Genomic DNA, 22,186 nt, shown 5'->3' on the forward strand with positions numbered 1-22,186 from the left:
TTAATTCAGTTTAGTCTTTTATATTTTTTAAAATTTTATTGTATTTTTTCTTATTTTTTAATTTAGTTTGATCTTTTGTTTTATTTGTTGTTTTAGTTTAGTCATTTAATCTATTTAAGATTGACACACTTAATCATTTAAAAATAATTTTTTTTGTTTAGTTTTTCCTCTATTTATTTTTAACAAAAAAGTTCATTCTTAAATAATTAACAAGTCATGAAATGATTAAACTAAAGAAAAAAATGATTATCATATATAATAAATTATTTATCATATTATTTTTTTTCATCATGACATTTTGTGTAAAATATTCATTGATTTTGATAATTGACTAATCTCTGTCAATAGAAGAACCTAACTGATTTTCTTTATTAAAATCTCTTTTTCCTATCATATTTCTTTAATCACAAGACTCTTACTTAAGAGAAATGAGAACCCAGTGCCACCGAACCACCTGCTTGTTGATTTTGGTGTTCTTTGTCTAACTGTGCCAAAGTTTTAATGTAAAAAGTTATTAGAAGAATTATGAAGATAAAAATTCAATTCAATAAGAGAACAATATTCAAAGACAAATTGCATCTAAGTTTTCTCTTAAAAATATAATAAAAAAAATATTTTATTAAATTATATCATTTTTTGTCCAATTTCAAAATGGTTCCAATCTAAATTTATTCCAACGCATATATAATTTTATTTATAAAATTAATATCATATTCATGCTTGTTTAATTTATTTTTATGAAGTACAATAGATATTTTTTCGTGGTTTTATTTTCAAAATTATATCTTATTCTTTTGATACATTTATAAGATTATAATTAGTTTTGAATTAATTAAAAAGTTCAGTAGACAAGCACGTTAGTGTAATTTTTTTAAACAATCAACCAATTAAAAATCATCATTAAGATTATTTTTAAGATAGTTATTATAAAATTAATAAATTTATCATATATAATAAATTATAATTATACAATATAAAAATATACTGTAATTGATCTTTTTTAACCTAGTGTGCATTTATTATTTATTGTAATTTAATATTTTTATTTTGTCTATTTTATTTTATTATATTTTTTTTGGTTTTATGTAAAAAAATAAATTTCAATAGTGCAACAAATATATGTTAGATCCAAAATGAATCATTTAAGATTGAGTTTTAAATATATAATTATGTTAAATACTCGTTGAAATCTAACTTTTTTGATCTTATCCAAAGGATTATCTCTAATAAAAACTAATTATGGTCTTTATAAAATAAATTCAAAATTAATTTATGATGAAAACCACCCCATATAACTCTGATTTTTATATTACATTTATTGTCATGTTGTAGTAATGTTTGTCTGTACGTCTTCCACAGATACTATTACATTTTATGTCATTAAAGTATAAAAATTTAGATCGTCTTTTAACCTAACAAAAGTCATTACCACAAAATCACAAATTACCTTGAATGCCCATTAATAAATTTTAGATAAAAATAATAATTTTGTCTTCAAAATTTAAGGTGTATTTTAATAGAGATGATAAATAAATCAGATTAATCGGGTTGACTCAAACTCGTCTGTCACCCAATAAAACATAGAGTTTGGATTTTAAATTTTGAATTCAAATTAAATGTTGTCATCATTTTTAGTCTGATGGTTCAATGTGAGTTCAAAAGCATGCTAAAAGTTCTAAAATCTTTGGACTTTTATAAGCTTAAGCTTCATTTGAGAGATTGAAATTAAATCTAGGTGTTTTTTTAACCCAACCCGCTATATATAGTATGCAACTCGCATCAATCAGCTTGCATTGGGTCGGGTGGTTGTAACCTGGTTTGCCATCTTATGTTTTAGTTTTAGTTTTATCTTTGAATTATATTTTTATTTAATTTAATTCTCTATTTATATTATTTTCTAACATGTTAATCCTTTCGTTGTAATACTGCTAAATATTATTGAAAACTGGATTTTTTTAATGAAACAATGAATTGGGTGATTTTAACTTATTTAATTCTCAATATGTAAGCCATAAAACACCAACATTTTAGGGTTATAAGGTCACATGTTAATAATTAGAAGAAATATCAAGGAGATGCAGTCAATCATTGCTAGAATAAGAGGATTTCATGTTTGAAGCAAAATAGGATATAAAGAACAATTCAATTTCTCAATTTGGCCTGTGCATGAAATCACACAAAGTTTTGATGTTAGTTGCAATGTAGCGTACGCGTTTAGAAGAATTGTTTGATCAATTTCAATAAACGTCGAGAAAAAAAGAGAGTTCCAGATTAGGTTTAATAAAAACAATTATTGATATCAATACTTTAATATTTTATTTTAGCTTATGAAATTTCATAAACTTTTTCTTTGTTGGATGTCATATAGTATTTAGAAAAATCTCTCAAACAGTTTTAATTAATAATTGTTAATAAAGAAACTTAATTTCCAGTAAAATCTAGCATTGTTATAATAAAGAAAACTAATTAATGTGGTACAAAAATAAAAAAAGAATTAAATCACATAAAAAATGAGAATACAAAATTAACACTAACTTTAAATTAGAAAAAAAAATATAAAATACTAATTTTACCTGGGGCCGCAGATTAATCGATGCTAGGGACTACAATCCTTGCTCCTGCTTTTTTCGACAAAGTCTCGATGCCTCATGTTAGTGGTTTGACTGGTTTGCAATGAATCTTTTGTTAAATGTACTTTGTCTTAGTAAATTATGTTTCAATTTATGTATATAATGAATTTTAATTTTAATTTTTAAAAATTAAAAAAATTAAAATAAATCTTGCAATTATTTATTAATGATATAACATATATTTAAATATATCACATTATATGTCATTGCAAAAAAATAGTTTAAATATGTTATTATGTTACTAAATATAGGTCCGAGGCCCGACATATATCAAATGTAAACTAATGATAGGCAAATCAAAATCTTTTCTAAGTCATTTTGTCTTTGCCCATTAAACAAATTTTTGGCTTTAAGTTGTCTAGCTCGTGGCTGAAAAGAAGTGACAACATGGTATGCTGTGATAGTGTGATTGCTGTCAACTCCCATTTTCTTCAGGATCAGATCATTTTTGCAGATTTTTTTTCAATTATAAAGGATGCAAATTTTTGGCAACCATTTGGTATGATCGCTTCAAGTGGCTAGGTGTCAAGTGGGTATTGCATCATGACCTTCGTGAGTCTTTCGTTAACCATAACTGCCCATGGTTGGGTAAGGGGTCAACAAAGGCATGGAGGGTGGTTTGGACTATCAGGAACTTAAGGAACAAGGTGATCTTTACAGATGGTGTTGTGGGATTTCCGGAAGCAGTGGAAATTATTCGATTTAGAGCCTGGTCCTGGATCTCTTCCAAGTGGGAAAACGCAGGTTTTTCTTTCTTTGAGTTCTATACAAAGATAGGAATTTTTCTGAAACTATTGAAAAAGTAAAGCCTATACTTGATGTGGAAGAAAAGGAAGCAAGGTGTGACGAGGAAGGGGCTCAGTTTTGTTTTGGATATTGCATGGAGAGGTGCATGCTATCTCTGTACGTGAACGCTTTCATTGTTAGAGGAGGTCTTTGCTCATGGAATCATATTAATTTACAGGGTAGAATTTTGTTGTTATTACAGATTTTATCTCTTTTCCTGTGTTAGCTGATGTAGTTTCAATTTCTCTTCCTTCTAGTTTTTAATAATATTTGTATGTTGGGGTTCTAGCTAGCCCCCATTTCTCACCAAAAGAAAGAAAAAGAAATGAAGTAATTAAAGTCACTTGAGATATATATACGTGGTATTATTATAACTTAGAAGGAGCATTCGCCTCTTGCATTGCAATGCAATAAATAGCAAACCTTCATTTTTTTCGGATCTTTATTTTATACATAACCTACTTATTTTTTTAACTTCTTTTTATAGGGTGAATAAGAGAGATAAGAAGGAACAAATAATAGATGCAAGGTAAAATAAAGTATAAAATCTGTTTCCTCCTGAATTCTGGAGACAATATTGACCCTTACGAGAGTCAACAATGTTCACCCTGTCATGCGACCAAGATCTTTCTAAATTCTAATGTTACTAGCTATAAAAAAAGAAAAGACCATTCCAAGAAAAGAAGAGAGCAAGTTAAATTAATTGTTATTAGACAGATTATATTTAACTTTGGAGGTTTCTAAAATAGTCAATCCAAAGTCAAAGTCAAAGTCAAAGAGAGCCCCGAGAGTTGCTCCCTTCCTCAGAATCTGTATCTGAGTGGATCGCATTCATCTCATCTGATCCCACGCACGCACGCAGTACTGATTAATTCATTTCCATCTCTCTCTCTCTCTCTCTCTCATTCATATCAGATCTTCTTCGCTATATTCTCTGACCCAGGAGGATTGTGTTGAGGACAAGCAAATCAACATACACGACATTCCGACAGGATGGTCTTTCGGAGCTCCACCTCCCTAATTGGCCTCCTGTCCCTCCTCTTCCTCCTCCTCCTCCTCCCGGCCGCCTCCTCCGCCATTCGCCTCGGCCTCGTCCGCCGTCCCTCCCCGGAGCTTCCTCTCTTCCGGGAGGCCCCCGCCTTCCGCAACGGCGAGGAGTGCGGCTCCTCCCCAGCCGACACCATCAACGTCGCCATGACCCTCGACGCCAACTACCTCCGCGGCACCATGGCCGCGGTCCTCTCCATTCTGCAACATTCCACGTGCCCGGAGAACCTGGCCTTTCACTTCCTCTCCGCCCATGACGACGCTCCCGAACTCTTCTCCAGCATCAGATCCACCTTCCCTTACCTCAACATGAAAATTTATCGCTTTGACTCCAACAGGGTCCGCGGCAAGATATCCAAGTCCATTCGGCAGGCCCTGGACCAGCCCTTGAATTACGCCAGAATATATCTCGCCGATACCATACCAGAAGACGTGAAACGCGTCATATACTTTGATTCTGACCTGGTGGTGGTTGACGACATAGCCAAGCTTTGGGGTGTTGACATGGAAGGAAAACTGGTGGCTGCGCCGGAATATTGCCATGCAAACTTCACGTTGTATTTCACGGATAATTTTTGGTCGGACCCGGTTCTGGCCAAGACGTTCGAGGGAAGGAAGCCGTGCTATTTCAACACGGGGGTGATGGTGATGGACGTGGACACGTGGAGGAAGGAGAGGTACACGGAGAAGGTGGAGGAGTGGATGGCGGTGCAGAAGCAGCAGAAGAGGATCTATCATTTGGGGTCTCTTCCGCCGTTTCTGTTGGTTTTGGCAGGGAACATAAAAGCGGTTGATCATAGATGGAACCAGCATGGCTTGGGCGGAGATAACTTTGAAGGAAAATGTAGGAGCCTGCATCCTGGTCCCATTAGTTTGTTGCATTGGAGTGGGAAGGGTAAACCCTGGTTGAGGTTAGATTCTAGGAAGCCATGCATCGTCGATCATCTATGGGCTCCTTATGATCTATATCGCTCGTCTAGACACTTTTTTGAAGAATAAAACCAACGGGGATTCAAGAGAATTCTTTCTTTCTTTCTTTCCTTAAGTTTTCTAACTCAAATTTGGCTGACCAGAAAGGAACTAGCTAAAACCTCCATCATCGTAGCCAAGCACTGGAGTTGTAAATTCATTTTTTCCTTCCTTTCTTGGGTTCAGTATTCTTTTATTCTTTTGGTTCGTAGTGATCTTAGAAGCATCACAATATACAAATGTAAAACTCAGAAAATTGTGTATTGGTTGGGTTAATGCTAACAGTACAACTTTTAATTTGCAAAACTATGCGTACCCAATTTTGGTGTCATTCACTGTAAACATTTCTTCATTTTTCTGTAGCACTCAATTTTATTTTGGGAGTCATAAAGGTGGTTTGGTGGTTGGGGAAGAAGAGCATAAGGGTTGGAGTGATAAGATGGACATGGGCTAACATACAATGGCTAAGCGGATAAAAAATTTGCCAAATGAAACCCATGGCTCTGCCTCTGGCTCATGGCATATCTTGCCAAGTCTTGTTAGGTTCCATCATAGTTCCAATTTAGATTTTATCAGATCATACTAACAGGTTTTTATTTCCTCGATCTGCTTCTTAGTGCACAGGTTCAGTTCGATCGCGAGCAGTGTGCTTCAATCAAATATATAATAAGGTAATGTACAGGTTCCATATAATAAGGTCATTATAACATTGATAAGTGGACAGTCCAAAACACTCTCTTTTCTTTTTATCATCATTATGTTATAACATCGATAAATCAACACTCCAATATCATAAATACTTTTTTTTTTAATTATGATTAATCTTTATCTAATAATCTCACTAATCACCTTGAATAGAATGTTTTTTTCCAATTAGTTTGACACTTTGTCTAAACAATTTAACTCAATTTTATTTAAACTAACGGCATGCTAATAAGCACTCACTTAATATTTTTTTTTATTTTTCTTTTATCATGTCTTATAACTTATTATATCTAGCATATGTACTGAGTGTTCACAAAGCATTATTCTTATCGATATCAATCCTATAGTGGTTTAGGTGGATTTGATTATGCTTTTTTTTATATGAAAAAAATCATTTTGTAAAGTGATTTAAAGAACTATTTTTAAAAAGAAAAGAAAGAAAAAAGTAATTCAATAACACCATTTAAAACAATTTTAAGAACTAGAAAGAACCAAAAGGTTTCCTTTGAAAATTTCTAAGAATATGTTTTACAAGTATAATTGCATAAAGCTCATTTGATTTATGAATTTTTAAATTTTATATGATATAAATAATTTTTTATGTAGTCTTTTTTTTTTTTTTACTTCATTGGAATAATAAAAAGAAACATTACAGGAAGCTATCCCTCAACATGAGGGTAGAAATAGTTGGGGAAGGGACTTTCTACAAATGAAACCAAAACAGAGTAGGTATAATTATAATTATAATTGATTTGAACAAGTCAAAGTTTTTAACAGCTTTTAATAATAATAAAAAATTGATTTTGGTAGATTTTATTAAACAAAATAAAATTTTGTATATTTGATTAAGTCTTAGGATGGAACTTAGGAATGAAAATATGACACACGTCGGTAGACTTGAACCTGACTTTTGTTGAAAAGATAAAAGAGTTTAGCCTATTGTTTATGATAGACTTTGCTTTAAGATTTGGCTTGATCCACATAAAAGCTTTGACATGATTAAACTCTAGGATGACATGCCTGGCATGCCTATTGACCTGAATAAACATTTTAATAATTATGCATTTTCATATTATCTAAATAATCTAACACTTAAATTATTTAATTTTAAAAATTATTGAAATAAAATTTAAATTTATGATTTATTAATTAAAATTAATTAACTTACCTGTTTTTATTGACCTTTGTGAATTAAGTATTTGTTTATTGCATAAATAATAAATAAGCTGGTTACATCTCAGAAGGAGTTGGCAAGCTTTCGGACTGTTTTGCCCCTTAGTTGCAAGAGGTGCTCCCAGCCTACCAATCTCAATAAAAAAAAACATTTTGTAATTATACGAAGACCGGCCAAGAGACTTTAATATGCACTTTGACGTGATTACTTTCCAATCAACCAAGTTTTAAGTTTGAATATGCTAAGACTAGGATCCAATCTATCAAGTGGAATATGCCAGGACAAAGTAGATGTAGTTTTTGGTCGGAGAAGTGTTTCTTTCTAAGAAATAGTACATCAGAATAGGTCAAGCGATTAGTAGTGTTTCTTTCTAAGAAATATTAGTACATCAGAATAGGTCAACTTGGCATGAAAAAGTGTATATTTATGGCCAAATCAAATATTTTACATCACTAAAAAATAATACTGGAACCAAGGACAGATTCCCATTGTACATAAACATCAGGAGAAATAAGCTGCAAGGACAGATTCCCATTTTAAGAAAACATGGACGCATGAAATTTTCTCAAAAGTTTTTTCACGAGTACTTTTGACATGCCTTCATCCACCGAAACTTTCAAGAAGGGAGAAACAGGACTATCTCCAAGGAAATACATCACAGAGCAGAAGTTACATTGCATTATCCACAATAAATGGCAGCCCTTGTGAGGAGACAAGAAACCTGAAATGACTATAAATACAGTCGGAATATTACCAAAGGTAAAGAAGAGGGAATATTATAGACATCAATGATCTCATTTGTTTGATGAAAAGTTTCTGCAATACACAAGAAATATAAACAGAAAACAAACTTGCAGACAATCATAAAGGGTTAAGCCAAGTCACAAATATGAAAGCAATTCTTTCTTAAGAAGGAAAATATACATCAATGGTGTTTCACTTGTTTTGGTTATATGGCATCACAGCATACGATATCTCCGACAAGAATAATTTCCAATGATTTCTCAAGAGAAGCACCAATCAAATCTGTATCAACGAGTAAGATTCGTGGATTGAAAATGGTTTTTGTGTTTATTCTCTAGGTTGCACAATAATTGGTATCACAGAGTCTGGTTTAACTTGGTTTTTCTCGGTGTTTACCCCACTCGGATGTTCAACGATCGAGTTTGTGGAATTGTGGGTGATGCATATATGCGTTGGGAACAAGATCAGCTCTTGCATTCTTGGCTTCTTTCCTCACTTTCTGATTCACTTCGTACTCAAGTTATTGAATGCACTCACTCATGGCAACTATCGAACGAGAGACCCACAAGTACTTTCACACATGGTAGAAATCTAAGGAAATTTTGTTCCGAACTTAGGAATACCAAGAAAGGAGGATGATGCAGGCATTCGGTCGAACTAGGAGTTTCAAGCTCAAGAAAGAGGAGAAAGAGAAATTCTTTGATAAAAATTCTGATATTGTTTTCAAAACCATACAATAGAAAAGATTTCAACACAAATATATGTAAAGACAGACTCTTGGAGCTGGTTCAAGCCAACTAATAACCAACTATTAGAGTTAATGTATAACAGAACTAAAAATAAAGGTTTAATTACGCTTTTAATTCTTCTAATTTAAATTATGTGATTTTTCTCTTTTCAAGTTTTTCTTTGAGCTAAATAACTCTTTTTATTCTTAAAAAATTAAATAAATTTGGTTTTCAGTCAATTTTCTTTTACTTAAGAGTCACTTACCATGTGTCTTCTTCCAGCATCAAATCAACCGGTTGGTATTCTCACCAAACCTCTAGGCTAAGATTTCAGCAATTTTGATTTTTGAGACAAACTCAAGGTGTGGGAATGTCAGGCTTTTTTAATTTTACTCATCACAACTGCATATTTTCATTGCAACCCTTAGTTTGAGGGAGGAATGATAGATATACTACTGACTTTATGTGACTGCTAGTTTACTATTAGCTTCTGTCATTGGTTTCCATATATAACTCTAATAGTTGGTAGTTGCTCCAATTGTTGGATAGGAGTCTGATGATCAAACTGGCTGAGCAAGCAATTTGTCTTTATCTATCCTATTCTGTAATCTTTTTTGTTATGTTCATTCTGAAAATATTAGAATTCTTGTCAATGAGCCTCTCTACTTTTTAGACTTCTCAAGTTTCTTTAAATATTGTCTTGAAGAAAGGGCCCAAAGCACAAAATAAATAATAAAACTAATTATGGACGGATTAAGCATATGAAAATGCTCAATATATACTTCATTCATCCTAAAATGACCAATATCTAAGATATACACTCAGATTAAGAAAAACAAATTTTCTAAGAAAATAATATTTATTAGGAAATAATTTTACTATAATATCTTTATTTTTTTAATTTTAATAAATATATTATATTATATATTAAGTATTTCAAAACAATAATATTTATTAGTGATAAAATTAAAACGAATATTCGAATATCTCATTGAAAACTAACAACGCTGGTCAATTTGAATTTTTTTTCAAATACTAAGACTACAATTACTTTGAAGAGAAGGAAATTTCTTATACCATCTACAGTGGAAGAAAATTTGAGTTAGACATTTGGGCAATTAGGTTGTGTTGAATTTTATCAAGTGCATCCAATTATAATTGAGTAACAAGCTTCAAACCTAATGAACCTGCCCAACCCCCCAAAAAAAAAATGCTTATATTGGTTTATAGTTAATCGCGTAACATATTTTAAGCTAAATAAAGAAAGCATCGGAGTAATGATGATTTGATTCATCAATGTTATCTTTTTGTTCTGTAACATACTTTGATTTCAGTCAAGAAAGCAATCATTTTTATGATTTTTTTTCTTTTTTATAATATTTTTTAATTATTCAACTCGACTATCCAACCAGTTATACATAAAATTGAGTTGGGTTGTAAATTAGATTAAACTCAACTGAACCTGGAAAACTTACATCCCTAATTAACAGACCAAGTTATAATTATAAAAATGTTAATCTTTTCCACAGCTTTATGTTTTTCTGTTCCAAAAGACAAACAAATGTTAACCAGTTCAAAAAACGAAATCCGGGTAACTTCGAAATCCCACAGATGTCTGAAATTTCACACTAGTTGCTAGTTCTCCACGTATCCTGCATTCGTAGCTGAGTGATCAATTACAATAAAATAAATGTCAATTTTTATCATCAGGTTAGCAAGACACTAAAAGAGAGAAATTTGTAACAGACGAATTCTAATATTTCATTTACAGTCCAAATGTCATACACCATCCCACTATCAAATTCTTGAACCCTGCAAAATGCAAACACAACACTGCGGCAACAAACCAACATTGCCAGCATAGCCAAGCTCTCACCGACACTTGCAACATGCCAAGAAGAATAGTGTTGAGCAGAACGAAGGTGGCAACAAGCAGGTGATAGATGTCAGGTTCCAGTGAGAGAGAGGGCGTGGAGGAGAAGCCAAAATACAGGATGCCTATCCTTTGTTCTCCGTGTTTTTCTTTACTTTGGGAACAAAAAGGTATAAAGCAGAACAAGAACAACTCAATCATGTTTTTCAATTTATAAAACTGAGTTTGAAAACAGGTAACTATGAAACGAGTTTTTTTGTTTGTTTTAAAACAAAAAAACAATAAACAAACAGGTCCTATACTTCTCAGGAATGAGTTCTTTCGAAGAGAACAACAAAACAATTGAAATCAAATCAAAACTATAAACTGCACAAGCCAAATCAATTTACATTCAGCAAAAAAATATAGAAAATTCATCAAAAAAAAAAGACAAATCAATTTACATATAACTTGTCCTTACCATGAATATTATCTTTAATGTTACAGAAAACTCCATAAAGCTTTTGTTGTTGCCATATTACACTTATAACCTTCCTTTGACACAGAATTATTTCCATGTCGTATACAAAACTCCAAGAGGCTTTCGTTGTAGCACATAAAATACCCCAAATAATTTTTAAAATTAGAAAAATGTTTATTGTTATTTTAGTTCATATGAGAGTAATTTTTAAATTTTATAACTTACTATTATCATAGTCCATAATGGAACGAACAGTGAGTTACTATTAATAAATTTCAATTTCAGAAATTTAGTTGACATTTTTCTAATTTTAAGAAACTAAAACAATAGCTTACTCTAATACTAAATGGTAACAAAACACATTATGAGAGCAGAAAATTTCAATACCGTTTAACTGCAAAGGTATATATGCAGGCAAGTAATATTAATAGGAAGTATTCACTCCCCAGAAATCATCTCGAACGGTACAACTTTTTTTTTCTCAGTTTGCTCCATGACTAGAAGATAGAGCACTAGCATATTTCCAACAAATGGTATTCCCTTGAACTAGCATGTTTGATCCACAGTATTGCAATAAATGTAAAAAAATGTTAAAGAAGAAAGAGGGGCAAGCAGAAAAGAAAAGAAAAAGTGTACTTCTCAAGTCTAGGGTATATTTGGGGAGGGTGGATAGAAAAGAGGAACAAATAAAAAGCTCCCTTCCCCACCTTTCCCTTGGGCAAAAAGTCCATCAGAGAAAATCAATTGACACTGTGCATCACTATAACATACACACACAAATTAAATGAGTAGCCCATAAAATTAGGAGTGAATGGAGAAAACCTTGTTTAGCCGTAATAGAGTCAGAGACTGTGGATGAATAAAAAAAGGTCCCCGTCAGCTAAAATCAAATTGAAGAACTCGTCAGCGTTATCTTCCTTAACAATAGTTTCAAACGAAAACAGTGTATCGTTGTTTTCATTTTAAAATAGGCATTGGGATAGGAAAGGAAAAGGAGGAACAAGAAGGGACCCCAATGCCTATTTTAAAAATGAAAATAGCAAAGCCCTGCTTCCATTCGAAATGGAATGTACTGAGAAGGAAGGCAAGGCGGTCTTGAATTTGATTTCAAGTGAAGAGGACAAGGGCGCCTCATCTTCTTCTTCATCTTCTTCTTCATCTTCTTCTTCATCTTCTTCTTCTTCTCCCACAAACCTAAAACTCTTGTCTTTCAGATCTAACTTTCTTTTCCTTCGTTCGGCTAGTTGATTTCCAGATCCGCATAACACCAAAATAAATAGGCTTCATCCCGTCTTTATCACGTCAGCCCTAGCTTCAATTCGTGTGCTTTTAGATAAATATTAATAATAATTTAATGAAACCACTATTTAACATGCTCATTTGTGTCTAAGTTCATCGCTCTCCTTCATCTAATAATTAAGGATTCTAATTTTAAGTATAAAATAAATTATATTAAAAGAAAAATATTTATTTTATATCTCTTTATAAAAGATTAATCATAATTTATAACAATGAATATCTCATATTAATATCATTGTAAGAAAAAATTGACTTTAAAATTAATTTTTTTTTTAAAAAAGAAATTTAAAAATATTTATTTTAATAAACCACCCCTAAATTATTGATTAATAAAATACACTGAATAAACTTATAAAAATTATAGACTATTTACTCCATCGAATTTCAAATGTCCCTCATTCTCATAAGGAGAATGCACTTGGTGCGAATTGGTCCACGCATGAAAACATTTATATCCGCTCACCGCCTCTATTTTTTATTTTTTATTTTATTTTGAAAGAGCCTCTATTTTTGTTAAAGATTTTGTTTTTAAAATTTCTTAATTAAAAACAACCAATTAGATTTCAGTATTTGTATTGTATTCGAACACTTTTAAAAATTAAGCTAATAACGAAAATTTATGAGAAATTTAAGTAGTTACGTAATAGTGCAATTTTAAAAATTAAATTAAAATAGTTTATCGGGCGAAAAATTTCATTATTACTATTCAACTATGCTCTTTTTTTTTCTTGACAGAAACAATGCTTTGTTCCTAATTGATAGATAATAAATTTTAATACAAATAAAAAAAAATCTAATAGATATACCTACCTATAATTCAAATTCAAACCCCATCAAAACGTCAGTCCCTCAAAATCATATCATTTTTAACGCACAAAACCAAATTCTTAACGTGAATTTCATAACGTGGGCGGAAAATTTATTAAGCAAGACAATTTTATTTCCTACGGAATAAAAAAAAATATTTAGTATAAATGCTAAGTTTCTTTTTTTTTATATGGAAAATGCTAGGATTCTTTGGTAAACTTTACACCAAATGAAATGTGCAAATGTTTGCAATCTTGCACGGTTACTCCTTTAATAACTTCTCATAAATCACAATATAAATTTAATCATTGTATAAGATATGATCATGTGTAAGTTTATCAAGACTTCCACTTCATGTCAACGAATCCCATCCCCAATTACAACTCCAAAAACATTTATTATTTGCTAAATTAGCCACTAGGGAGCAAGATTCAATCGTGTCTCCACAATACTTGGAGCGAATAAAGTACATCATTCCAGAGTTTTCTTTACATCGGTGGCCATTCATACTTACCTTTTTATTGTGGCAACATGTGGGCACTTTCCAAGAGTATTCCACATAATATAGTCCCCAGAAGTAACCTGGTTATGACCAGAAATAATAAAAGACATGAACAGATATCATTGACACTTAAAGGAAATTTTTTTTTTAAGAGATTTGCCATATTCAGTGGGGTTCGCTTAAATCTAGTAAACAAATACCTGAGTTGAAAACTTCATAGGTGCTTTTACAGCTGGATAGATGCTCACCTACAAAAATATGCAAATTATCAGATGGACAACATAAGGAACACTGGAATAGGAAGAGAGTTGCAAAGCATAAAGAATTGAGCATGGTCGATCAGTCCTCTTCTTGATATATCCTTTGAAGTAAAAATTAGAGATTTCATGGAGTAAAGAGGACAAGTACGATAAATAAACTACAAGAAATGGTTGTGTAACAACCAAAAGACATGGAAACATAAGTTTATAATCCATTATACTAAAATAGCATAAATTTGTGATACTAAATCAAAGGGGAGGAAGAAGCAATGGGAAGGGCAACAGGTTTTGCCCTGGAAGAGATGCCTATACTACCAGTGAGTGAATCAAACAGGCCTCCAACAGAGGGAGCTGCAGTTACAATCACTTCAAGTTCTACTGTGTCACCAGTAATTATGTCACCAATGGCATGTGCTACCATAAATGCCCTGTGAAATTAAAGGCAAAAGTAGCATGGGATATATGATTAAAAGTACATACTTCAAAGTAAGACCCCAGTACCATCAATACTGTAAACAAGCTCTCTTGGGAGCGATGGTAATGCAAATGCAATCAATTCCGTAAACAATAATAAAAAATAAAAAAAACACATAGAAGAAGCTTTAAGTGCAATGATTAGGGGCTTTCTATATTTCCAAACAATACAACGAGCACATATGCAAAATAAATTAAAACAGAAGCTATTTTTTCTCCCCCTCTACCCCAACCTTAAAGGGAAAGGAGTCCAATGGCCATGACATTGCCAACAAGCTGAACAAAACCTCATTCTATATAGCATTCTGTAGCAAAATGAGGTAATGTTCTCATACAAGTTTTCAAAATCGCTTTTACATTGAGTTACCCAATAAATAAATGAGAAATCCAATTAAAAACAAAATTATAATACTAATAACAGCTAACCAATCTAAGCCTGCATGCAAGAGATAATTTTCTTGTTAAGTATGATTCCCAAATGTTAGTGGCATACCCTGTTACTGATGGAAGATCCAGTAAGAGGGAAGACAGGCCATCATTCATACCAAGAGCAGCTCCACAATCAGGTCTTTTACACAACCTTGCATATGCATTTAAATGCCTAGGCTCAACCAATGGCAGAATAAGTATACTGTAAAGGCCCTTTTGGTGCACAATAGATTCTTATCTACCTCCTCTTCTTTGCTAATGTAAAGACTGATGATGTGGCGAGTAATGGGATCATCCACCCAAGAATCCGATCCCAGAGTTGAATTGCTCTTGCGTATGACAAATCCTAGTGCAAATCCCTCCCTACACAGAAGCAGGATTTGCTGGTGGAAACTGACATGGTGATTGCAAGAGTGAGATTTGTTTAATTGAATAATGTGTAAACCATTATGGCCTAATAATGAATAATAAAAAGTATGTTAGGAGTTTGAGTTGAGGGAAAATGGAAGGAAAAGGAGATGGCGTCCAAGTTGTTGAGAATCCATATTGCTCAGATTCCGAATATAGCAGTTTCTCTGTTTTATTTAACTACTCCTCCGAATATAGCAGTTTCTTTTTTCTCTCTCTCAAATTCAAGTAAATCCAAGTTACTTATACCTTATTTATTTAATGAATCTTTTTCTTAAAATGTTTTTCATTTAATAAGATAACAAAATATTTAATATTAAATTCCAATAAAAGATAATTTTAAAATATTTATTTTTAATTAAAAATATTTCAATTTAATAAATTAAGTAGTTTTCTTAATAAGTATAAAATATATCTTTTGTTTTCTTATAATCGATATCAAAACGAGTATGAAATTAAATATTTAAAGGTCATTTAATTTCAGTTGGTGCAGATATTAACAGTGATTGGCCTGTTATCCATTTCTCAATATAATTATGATTTATTTTTTTTACAATGTAATTAGGGCTTACAAAATCCACCATAGGACTAACATTCGATTCGAAGTTTCAATACACTCAAAATTTTGTATCCTTCTAAAATATGTGTTTTGCAAGAATTGAGTACAAATTTTTTCTCATAAATTTAAAGTATGTTGTAGTTGAGTTGTTTTTTTTATTATTAAATGTATGTTATCAATTGGGTTATATTTATTAAGTGAATTTATATATAGATAAATTGTATGTTTTATAAAATATAGTTACCAGGATGAAATGGCATTTACACCATCATGAATGTGGACCGTTTGATTTAATCATACGGTTAATATTTTAAAGATGTTTTTTAAGTTTAATTGACTAAAATAATTTATGAACCTTAGGATCTTTATCAGACAGTTCTAATTGTCTGAATGTGTGAATGCGTAATTCCTCCAACTGCATGGAATCCGGATCTTACCATTGTTAATTTTAAAATATGATACACTGGAAATAAAAAATTTGAAAATGTATTAATGTTAATAGTTATAATCATAATTTATTTTCTAAAATACTTTTATTTTTAAACTACTCTAAATTTACTCAATTTAAGATGTTACTAACACTGATGTCCGATACCTTATGTATAATTACAAATATATTTTAAAAATAAGCATTGAAATTTGTTTATCAGTCATAGATATTAAAATGGAGTTTTAATTTCTTTTAACTGCTCAATACTTTATAATTATTAAAATGGAGTTTTAAATCTTCATAATTTTTTTTTGTATAAAGCATATTCATGTTATAAAAACATCGAATCAATTATTAGTCATTTTAATCTTTAAAAAATCTTTAAATTATTAAAAAAAAAAACAGTTATTTTAATGTTTGACGAAAAAATCACCTATTATTTATTTACTTTCCATGATATAGTAGAGCAGCTGCCTCTTAATAAGATAACTACCTGCATGTCCAGTTTCCCACATTCAACTGAATGAGAATCTTCTGCTGTTTTAAAAGGATAAAAGAGAAAAAAGAACAGAGACCTGAACGCAGGGTGGTGCAGATTACAGAAATAAATAAATAAATTATAAACAACAACAACAGTAAAGTTTTATCTTAGGTCAGTTACATGAATAAATAAATTATAAAAAACAGAAGGAAATAAATAAACATCACAAATTTTTTTTTCATCAAATTTATGTATTAGAGCAATTTGCAACAATCTCTATATGATAGGATAAACTATCCGCATCCTCACAATTGTATACTTCAGCAAAGAAGTTGGAGTGGTATAACATTCACAAATTTTTGTATACAACATATTCCAGAACAGCATTGCTCAGGTTGCATTGACCTTCTCGTTATACCAGAAAGAAAACTGACTTGCTCAGGTAACTCATCAGGGGTAAGGGGGCAGGAATTGGAGGGGTGACGGGAGCAATAGAAAGGGAAGAGATTAGAGAAACCATGCGCAAATCCCTACTTCAACAAAGAATCCAAGTTCCAAGAACAAGATCTCTCGAACAATTGTGGCTTATTACTTGGAGCAATAAGATAAAAACAAAGCTTTAGTTTTGCTTAACAAGATTTCTCCCCAAAGTGTTAAATCAATACGAGGGTCATAATACTCTTTTTATATCTACCTATAGACCATGCTATTGTAAACTACATTTATGGTTTCTGCGCTCTTGATATTCATGTTACAACTCCTATAAAGTCAGGCACCCTATACTTAGCCTCATCTTTCAGACCCATAATATTAGACTGAGTTGTTAGCAGCTTTTTGTATATTCACAAATCAAAAACAGGAAAAAGGCTCAAGGTCGGATATATAAGAGTGTGTTTGAACGAGAAAATTTAAAATTCTGGAAAATTTTAAATTCTAAGAATGTGTAATATCATTATTCCACTAAATTTACTGAAGTTACATGTGTGTTAACACAATCAATCATCAAGCAGAACAAGCAGAAACAGACCTCAGTGGAGCATCAATAAACACATGCTATGGTCAAACAATTGTCTTGGCACATTCACCTTATAAACAAAACGTCTACTTTCTGAGAGGCTTTATTGAGTGGCCATTTAAAGAGAGATCAAATGCATTAATATGATTCTAGGGAAACATTCAACCTGATAAATTACTTGGATCCACTAATTTAAATTTCTTGGTTCCAACTTTGTTAACAGAGTAAGATGCATGCACTATTCATAACATTTTTGTATGTAATTTAGCTTAAAGAAAAACATACTGGCAAGATCTCCCAATGTATTCTAGCCCCAAATTTCGAATGTTGTGACATCCATTAACTTCAAGATGTGTAAGTTCCTTGCAGCCAGTAGCAATTGCTTCCAGACCCTTATCGCTTATGAAATAGCAATCAATTAAAGTCAAATTCTTTAACTTCTTACATCCATTCCCAATGGCACGCAACCCCCTGGATATAAGACAATATTATAAAAAAGAAAAAAAATCTTGAAAGAATTATAAAGAGTGTGTGCATATGAGAATAGATTATGCTCCCGTGTGCGCAAAAAAAATATTGCAGTTTAAACAAGGATCTTCAATGTGGACTAAGCTCAACGAGTCTAAAAATATATAAAAAGGTAAGAAAAAAAATGAATTTGAAGTAGAGCGGCTCACACACTTATCAGTAAATCTCTGAAAACTATATAATGCCAATAACTCCAGTAACAGACAGTTAGTGCCTACAGCTTTCAGAGCATCATCTGTAACATCAAAACAGTGCAGTTTTAGAACCTTCAAAGCCGGACATCCTTGGGACACAGCAAGCAGCCCTTTATTATGAATGGTCTCAGATTCCAACGACAAGTTCTCGAGGGATCTGCAATGTGATCCTACAGCTTCCATTGAGATATCAGTTATCTTGGTACAAGCCGCCACACCAAGAGATTTCAATGACTTCCCCACACCTAAGGCTAATTCAACCAGACCAGTATCAGTCAATCGATGGCAGAATCGCAGATTCAAGTCTTCAAGCTGCTTGCAACACTGTCCAACAGCAGCCAGACCTTGATCCCCAACATAACAAACCTACAGACAAATCTCAGTAATGATAAATGCAAATATGGAGTGTAGATTTGTAGACATTGAAGGAATGCATATCTAAATATCAGTGGTGATTAATTAAGCATGTAGGGAAAGCTTACTTGTAAGTCCAAGGCTCTGAGAGAGGTGCATTTCCGAGCTAGGGGTGTCAAGCCATCGCTAGAGACGCTGGAACACCGGATTAAGCCCAATTTGTGAAGCTTGGGGAAGTCTTGGCCGAGAGCAGATAAACCAGCATCTGATAAACGGAGAAAATCAAGATCGCCCTCTTCGTAGTTCGGTAGCATTTTCCCCTGGAGAAGAAAAAATGAAATTGGAATTGAAATTGAGATGTAAGAATGGGAGGAGAATGATTGGACGGACGAGGTGGAGGGGAATGGAGAGGCTTTGGTCGATGTAGAGGTTTCTGAGATTGGAGAAACGGGTGGGGAGACGGTGGAGGGAGGAGAGATGGGTGGAGGCGATTCGGAGGGTGGTTCGGGTTAGGCGCTGGAGGCGGAACCAGCGGCGGCAGACGAGGGAGCAAGCGTCGCGGGTGGACATGGAGTGGAGGCGGGAGAAGATTTCTACGATTAAGTCGTCGGGAAAGCAGGTGTTGATCCAATCGTGGCCTCGCATTGCGTGATCGGTGCTGGTGCAAGGGAAAGCGGTGTGTTTTTGGTCTATTGATTCATTGAGATGAGGGATATGATGCGGCGCCATTCCTTCGGCTTTCACTCTTACTAACAACACCATCTGCTAAATACACCATCAAATTCAAAAGCCTAACCCAGATCATTATCCAGTTTCACGCTATTCACACCCTACCACTTGCGTTGCAGTTTTAGTGAGACATCTTTTTCACTTATTACATCTGATTTTTGTTTCTTTAATTTTTTTAGTAGTATATTGAAACAAAAATTATACCGTCAATTAATTTATCAAAAATATCATTTTTTTAAAAAAATTATAAAAAAAAAGATAATATATTTATCATATATAAGTAATTGTTGTGTAAAAAACCTAAAATCAATGTCATTTATTTTAACAATAGATTTTTCAATATGATACAATGTTAATTACTTTTTAGCAATATATATGAATCACTTACAATTTTATTCACCTACCAACACTCTTCATTTAGTTTTATCTTTTTTTCTATCCTATCATAATTATACTTTTTTCTTTTTTTTCATTCTCTCTCCATTTGTTGAATAACATATTAAATGTTCACACTCCTTACAAGTGTCACCTTAATTTTTTTAATATATCAAACTAGAAACGATTAACTCAAACCAATCAAATATTCAAACACATATAGCCATGTGACTTCTCTAGTGGCATCTAATAGACCTAACAACTTGTGCAATCAAAATACTTATATATAAGGAATCCTAACTCCTGTAAGATTTTACCTCAATCAACTCATTCTTATATATAAGCTGACATTCTAACTTGAGCAAAGGAATTAATATAAAATAAACAAAATATTATAAGAATTTAAATAAAAAACTGACATGTTAGAAGGAGTACTAACACAAAATAATAAGAATAAAAAATATTTTATTTTATTTTATTAGAAACTTAAAACGAAAAAAAAAATATTAGAAATCTAAAATAAAATTTACTAATTTATCATCCACCCAATACATATTTAAGCACTTTTAAAATTTTGGAAACCTACAATTAGTTTCATGTTTTTTACATCAACAATCTGCATAGAAAAACACACACGTATATTTGGATGGTTTTAAAATGAGAAATGCTAATTTGCATGATAATGATTTCGTGAAATTTGCAGAAGAAGCGATGATGAAAAAGCGGAGAGGGGACAGAAGAGCGTGGTGAGTACGCACGAGTGTCGAAGCGAGTGAACTGGGTGGTGTGCATATGCTTTGGGAGCCTTTGTGATTTCCAGGATAAACAGCTTTACGAGACTGCATGCGGGATCGGGTCACGATTTCATATCGCTATCGGCGCGTTGGTGACGCACTGCGGGGTGGAACTCTACGGTGGAGGCTGTGAGCGCTGGGGTGCATGACCAACACTTCTACAACCATAAGCTGGTGACTGAGGTTAGAGGGATTGGGGTGGAGCTGGCTGTCCGGAGGTTGATGGACGGTGGTCATAAACCTCACGCAATTAGACGATGAAGGCTCTTCAAGAAGGTGGCTTATCTCACAAAAATTTAACGGCTCTGATCAACTATCTTAAGCGATTCTGTAAATGAGTCACTTCATCGATAACAATTTCCCATTATAATTATTCACACCTAACACAAGTGATTAATATCTTAGACACTATATATTTGTCTACACCAAAAGACCCTATATATTTATATTTATCTTAGTTTTTAATTAATTTATTTTTTATATCTATGAACTTGAAAATAAAAAAACTCTCCCAAACCAAAGAGAGTAACACAAAAGTTGTCCCAGAAGAATTATGAAAAGAAAATCGTTATTAAATTGTATTGTAACTATCATTCATGTCCCTGTCAAAAAAGAAAACAAGATTATCATTCAAGTCTGCAAGTTGGATTTATTGAAGGATAAACAAGTTCCTTACCGTTCTATTTCTGTTAAAAAAAAAAAAAGCAAGTTGCTTACTAATTACCTTATATTTGTCAGAGAAAAGAGAAATAATTTATGTAAATGTTCTAATTAAAATTTTCTATTCAAAGGCCGAAAGTTGCATGATACCGCAAACAACATAACTCGTATATTTGCCGCCGAGCCTACTCACATCGTTCAATTTATACCACCTACTTAGTTGCTAGCGGAGCACAAGGAGAAAAAGGAAAAGCTCAAGCACATCACTCCCAAGAAATGCCAACACTATACATTTATTAAGGTGAGAGAGAAAAAAGACAAAAGATAGCACGATATAATCATGTTATATCGGGGTTCCCTGCATAGTGCATACATACAATATCAAGGAGGCAGAGGTGTCATGATCTATGTACCTTAAAAATATTTCCACACAAAAACAAAAGTACCATATAATATTAAATTAGAAGATAGTTAAAAGAAACATGAAAATACCAGAGAAAAATGTAAGAATTCCCACAATTGATATATCCCACTTATATCCAACAGTAAACATACAATTTTCCTTGTCACCACTGTCGAGGAATAGGGTATCTTCGAATATTTCCTACTTATTATAGTGAGGCTACAAAGGAGTTAGTTCCGATTAGATTTAATACATTCAAAACACCAATTCACAAACGATTGAGTGATTTAAAAAAGGTTGAAATACATAAAACTAATTTGATCTAACTATGTGTAATTCTATATTAATCTTATAAAACTTATAATATTT

General features: G+C 32.4%; 2 protein-coding genes, 1 long non-coding RNA gene and 1 other non-coding gene across 7 annotated transcripts; 1 reads left to right on the top strand and 3 right to left on the bottom strand.

Moving 5' to 3' along the window:
- The first annotated feature begins 4,342 nt into the window (after positions 1–4,342).
- On the top strand, positions 4,343–5,710 carry LOC100776594 (probable galacturonosyltransferase-like 4). Its single transcript, XM_003528616.5, has one exon. It carries the CDS (start codon positions 4,410–4,412, stop codon positions 5,460–5,462), a length of 1,053 nt encoding a protein of 350 aa, XP_003528664.3. The 5' UTR covers positions 4,343–4,409; the 3' UTR covers positions 5,463–5,710.
- A 4,505-nt stretch (positions 5,711–10,215) lies between these two features.
- On the bottom strand, positions 10,216–12,497 carry LOC121175183 (uncharacterized). Its single transcript, XR_005892418.1, has 2 exons — positions 11,939–12,497; positions 10,216–10,810 (listed from the first exon to the last, which is right to left on the bottom strand). It is a non-coding gene; the product is annotated as an uncharacterized lncRNA (long non-coding RNA).
- On the bottom strand, positions 12,063–12,161 carry MIR1514A (microRNA MIR1514a). The gene has a single exon (NR_048622.1). It is a non-coding gene; the product is annotated as a microRNA MIR1514a (primary transcript).
- A 944-nt stretch (positions 12,498–13,441) lies between the features above and the next one.
- Positions 13,442–19,171, bottom strand: LOC100777126 (F-box/LRR-repeat protein 4). 4 transcript variants are annotated; one of them, XM_014778245.3, is made up of 5 exons: positions 18,985–19,171; positions 18,462–18,868; positions 18,066–18,251; positions 13,925–13,972; positions 13,442–13,804 (listed from the first exon to the last, which is right to left on the bottom strand). In XM_014778245.3, exons 1-4 carry the CDS (start codon positions 19,168–19,170, stop codon positions 13,969–13,971), a joined length of 783 nt encoding a protein of 260 aa, XP_014633731.1. In that variant the 5' UTR covers position 19,171; the 3' UTR covers positions 13,442–13,804; positions 13,925–13,968. The 4 variants fall into 4 exon arrangements, with proteins under 4 accessions (XP_014633731.1, XP_040873406.1, XP_014633730.1 ...); XM_041017472.1 differs by lacking the exons at positions 13,442–13,804; positions 13,925–13,972 and adding an exon at positions 16,646–17,356; XM_014778244.3 differs by lacking the exons at positions 13,442–13,804; positions 13,925–13,972 and having other exon boundaries at positions 16,646–18,251.
- Positions 19,172–22,186: the final 3,015 nt, after the last annotated feature.

The sequence above is a fragment of the Glycine max genome, chromosome 7 (genome assembly GCF_000004515.6).
Source record: "Glycine max cultivar Williams 82 chromosome 7, Glycine_max_v4.0, whole genome shotgun sequence".
Lineage (NCBI taxonomy): Eukaryota > Viridiplantae > Streptophyta > Magnoliopsida > Fabales > Fabaceae > Glycine > Glycine max.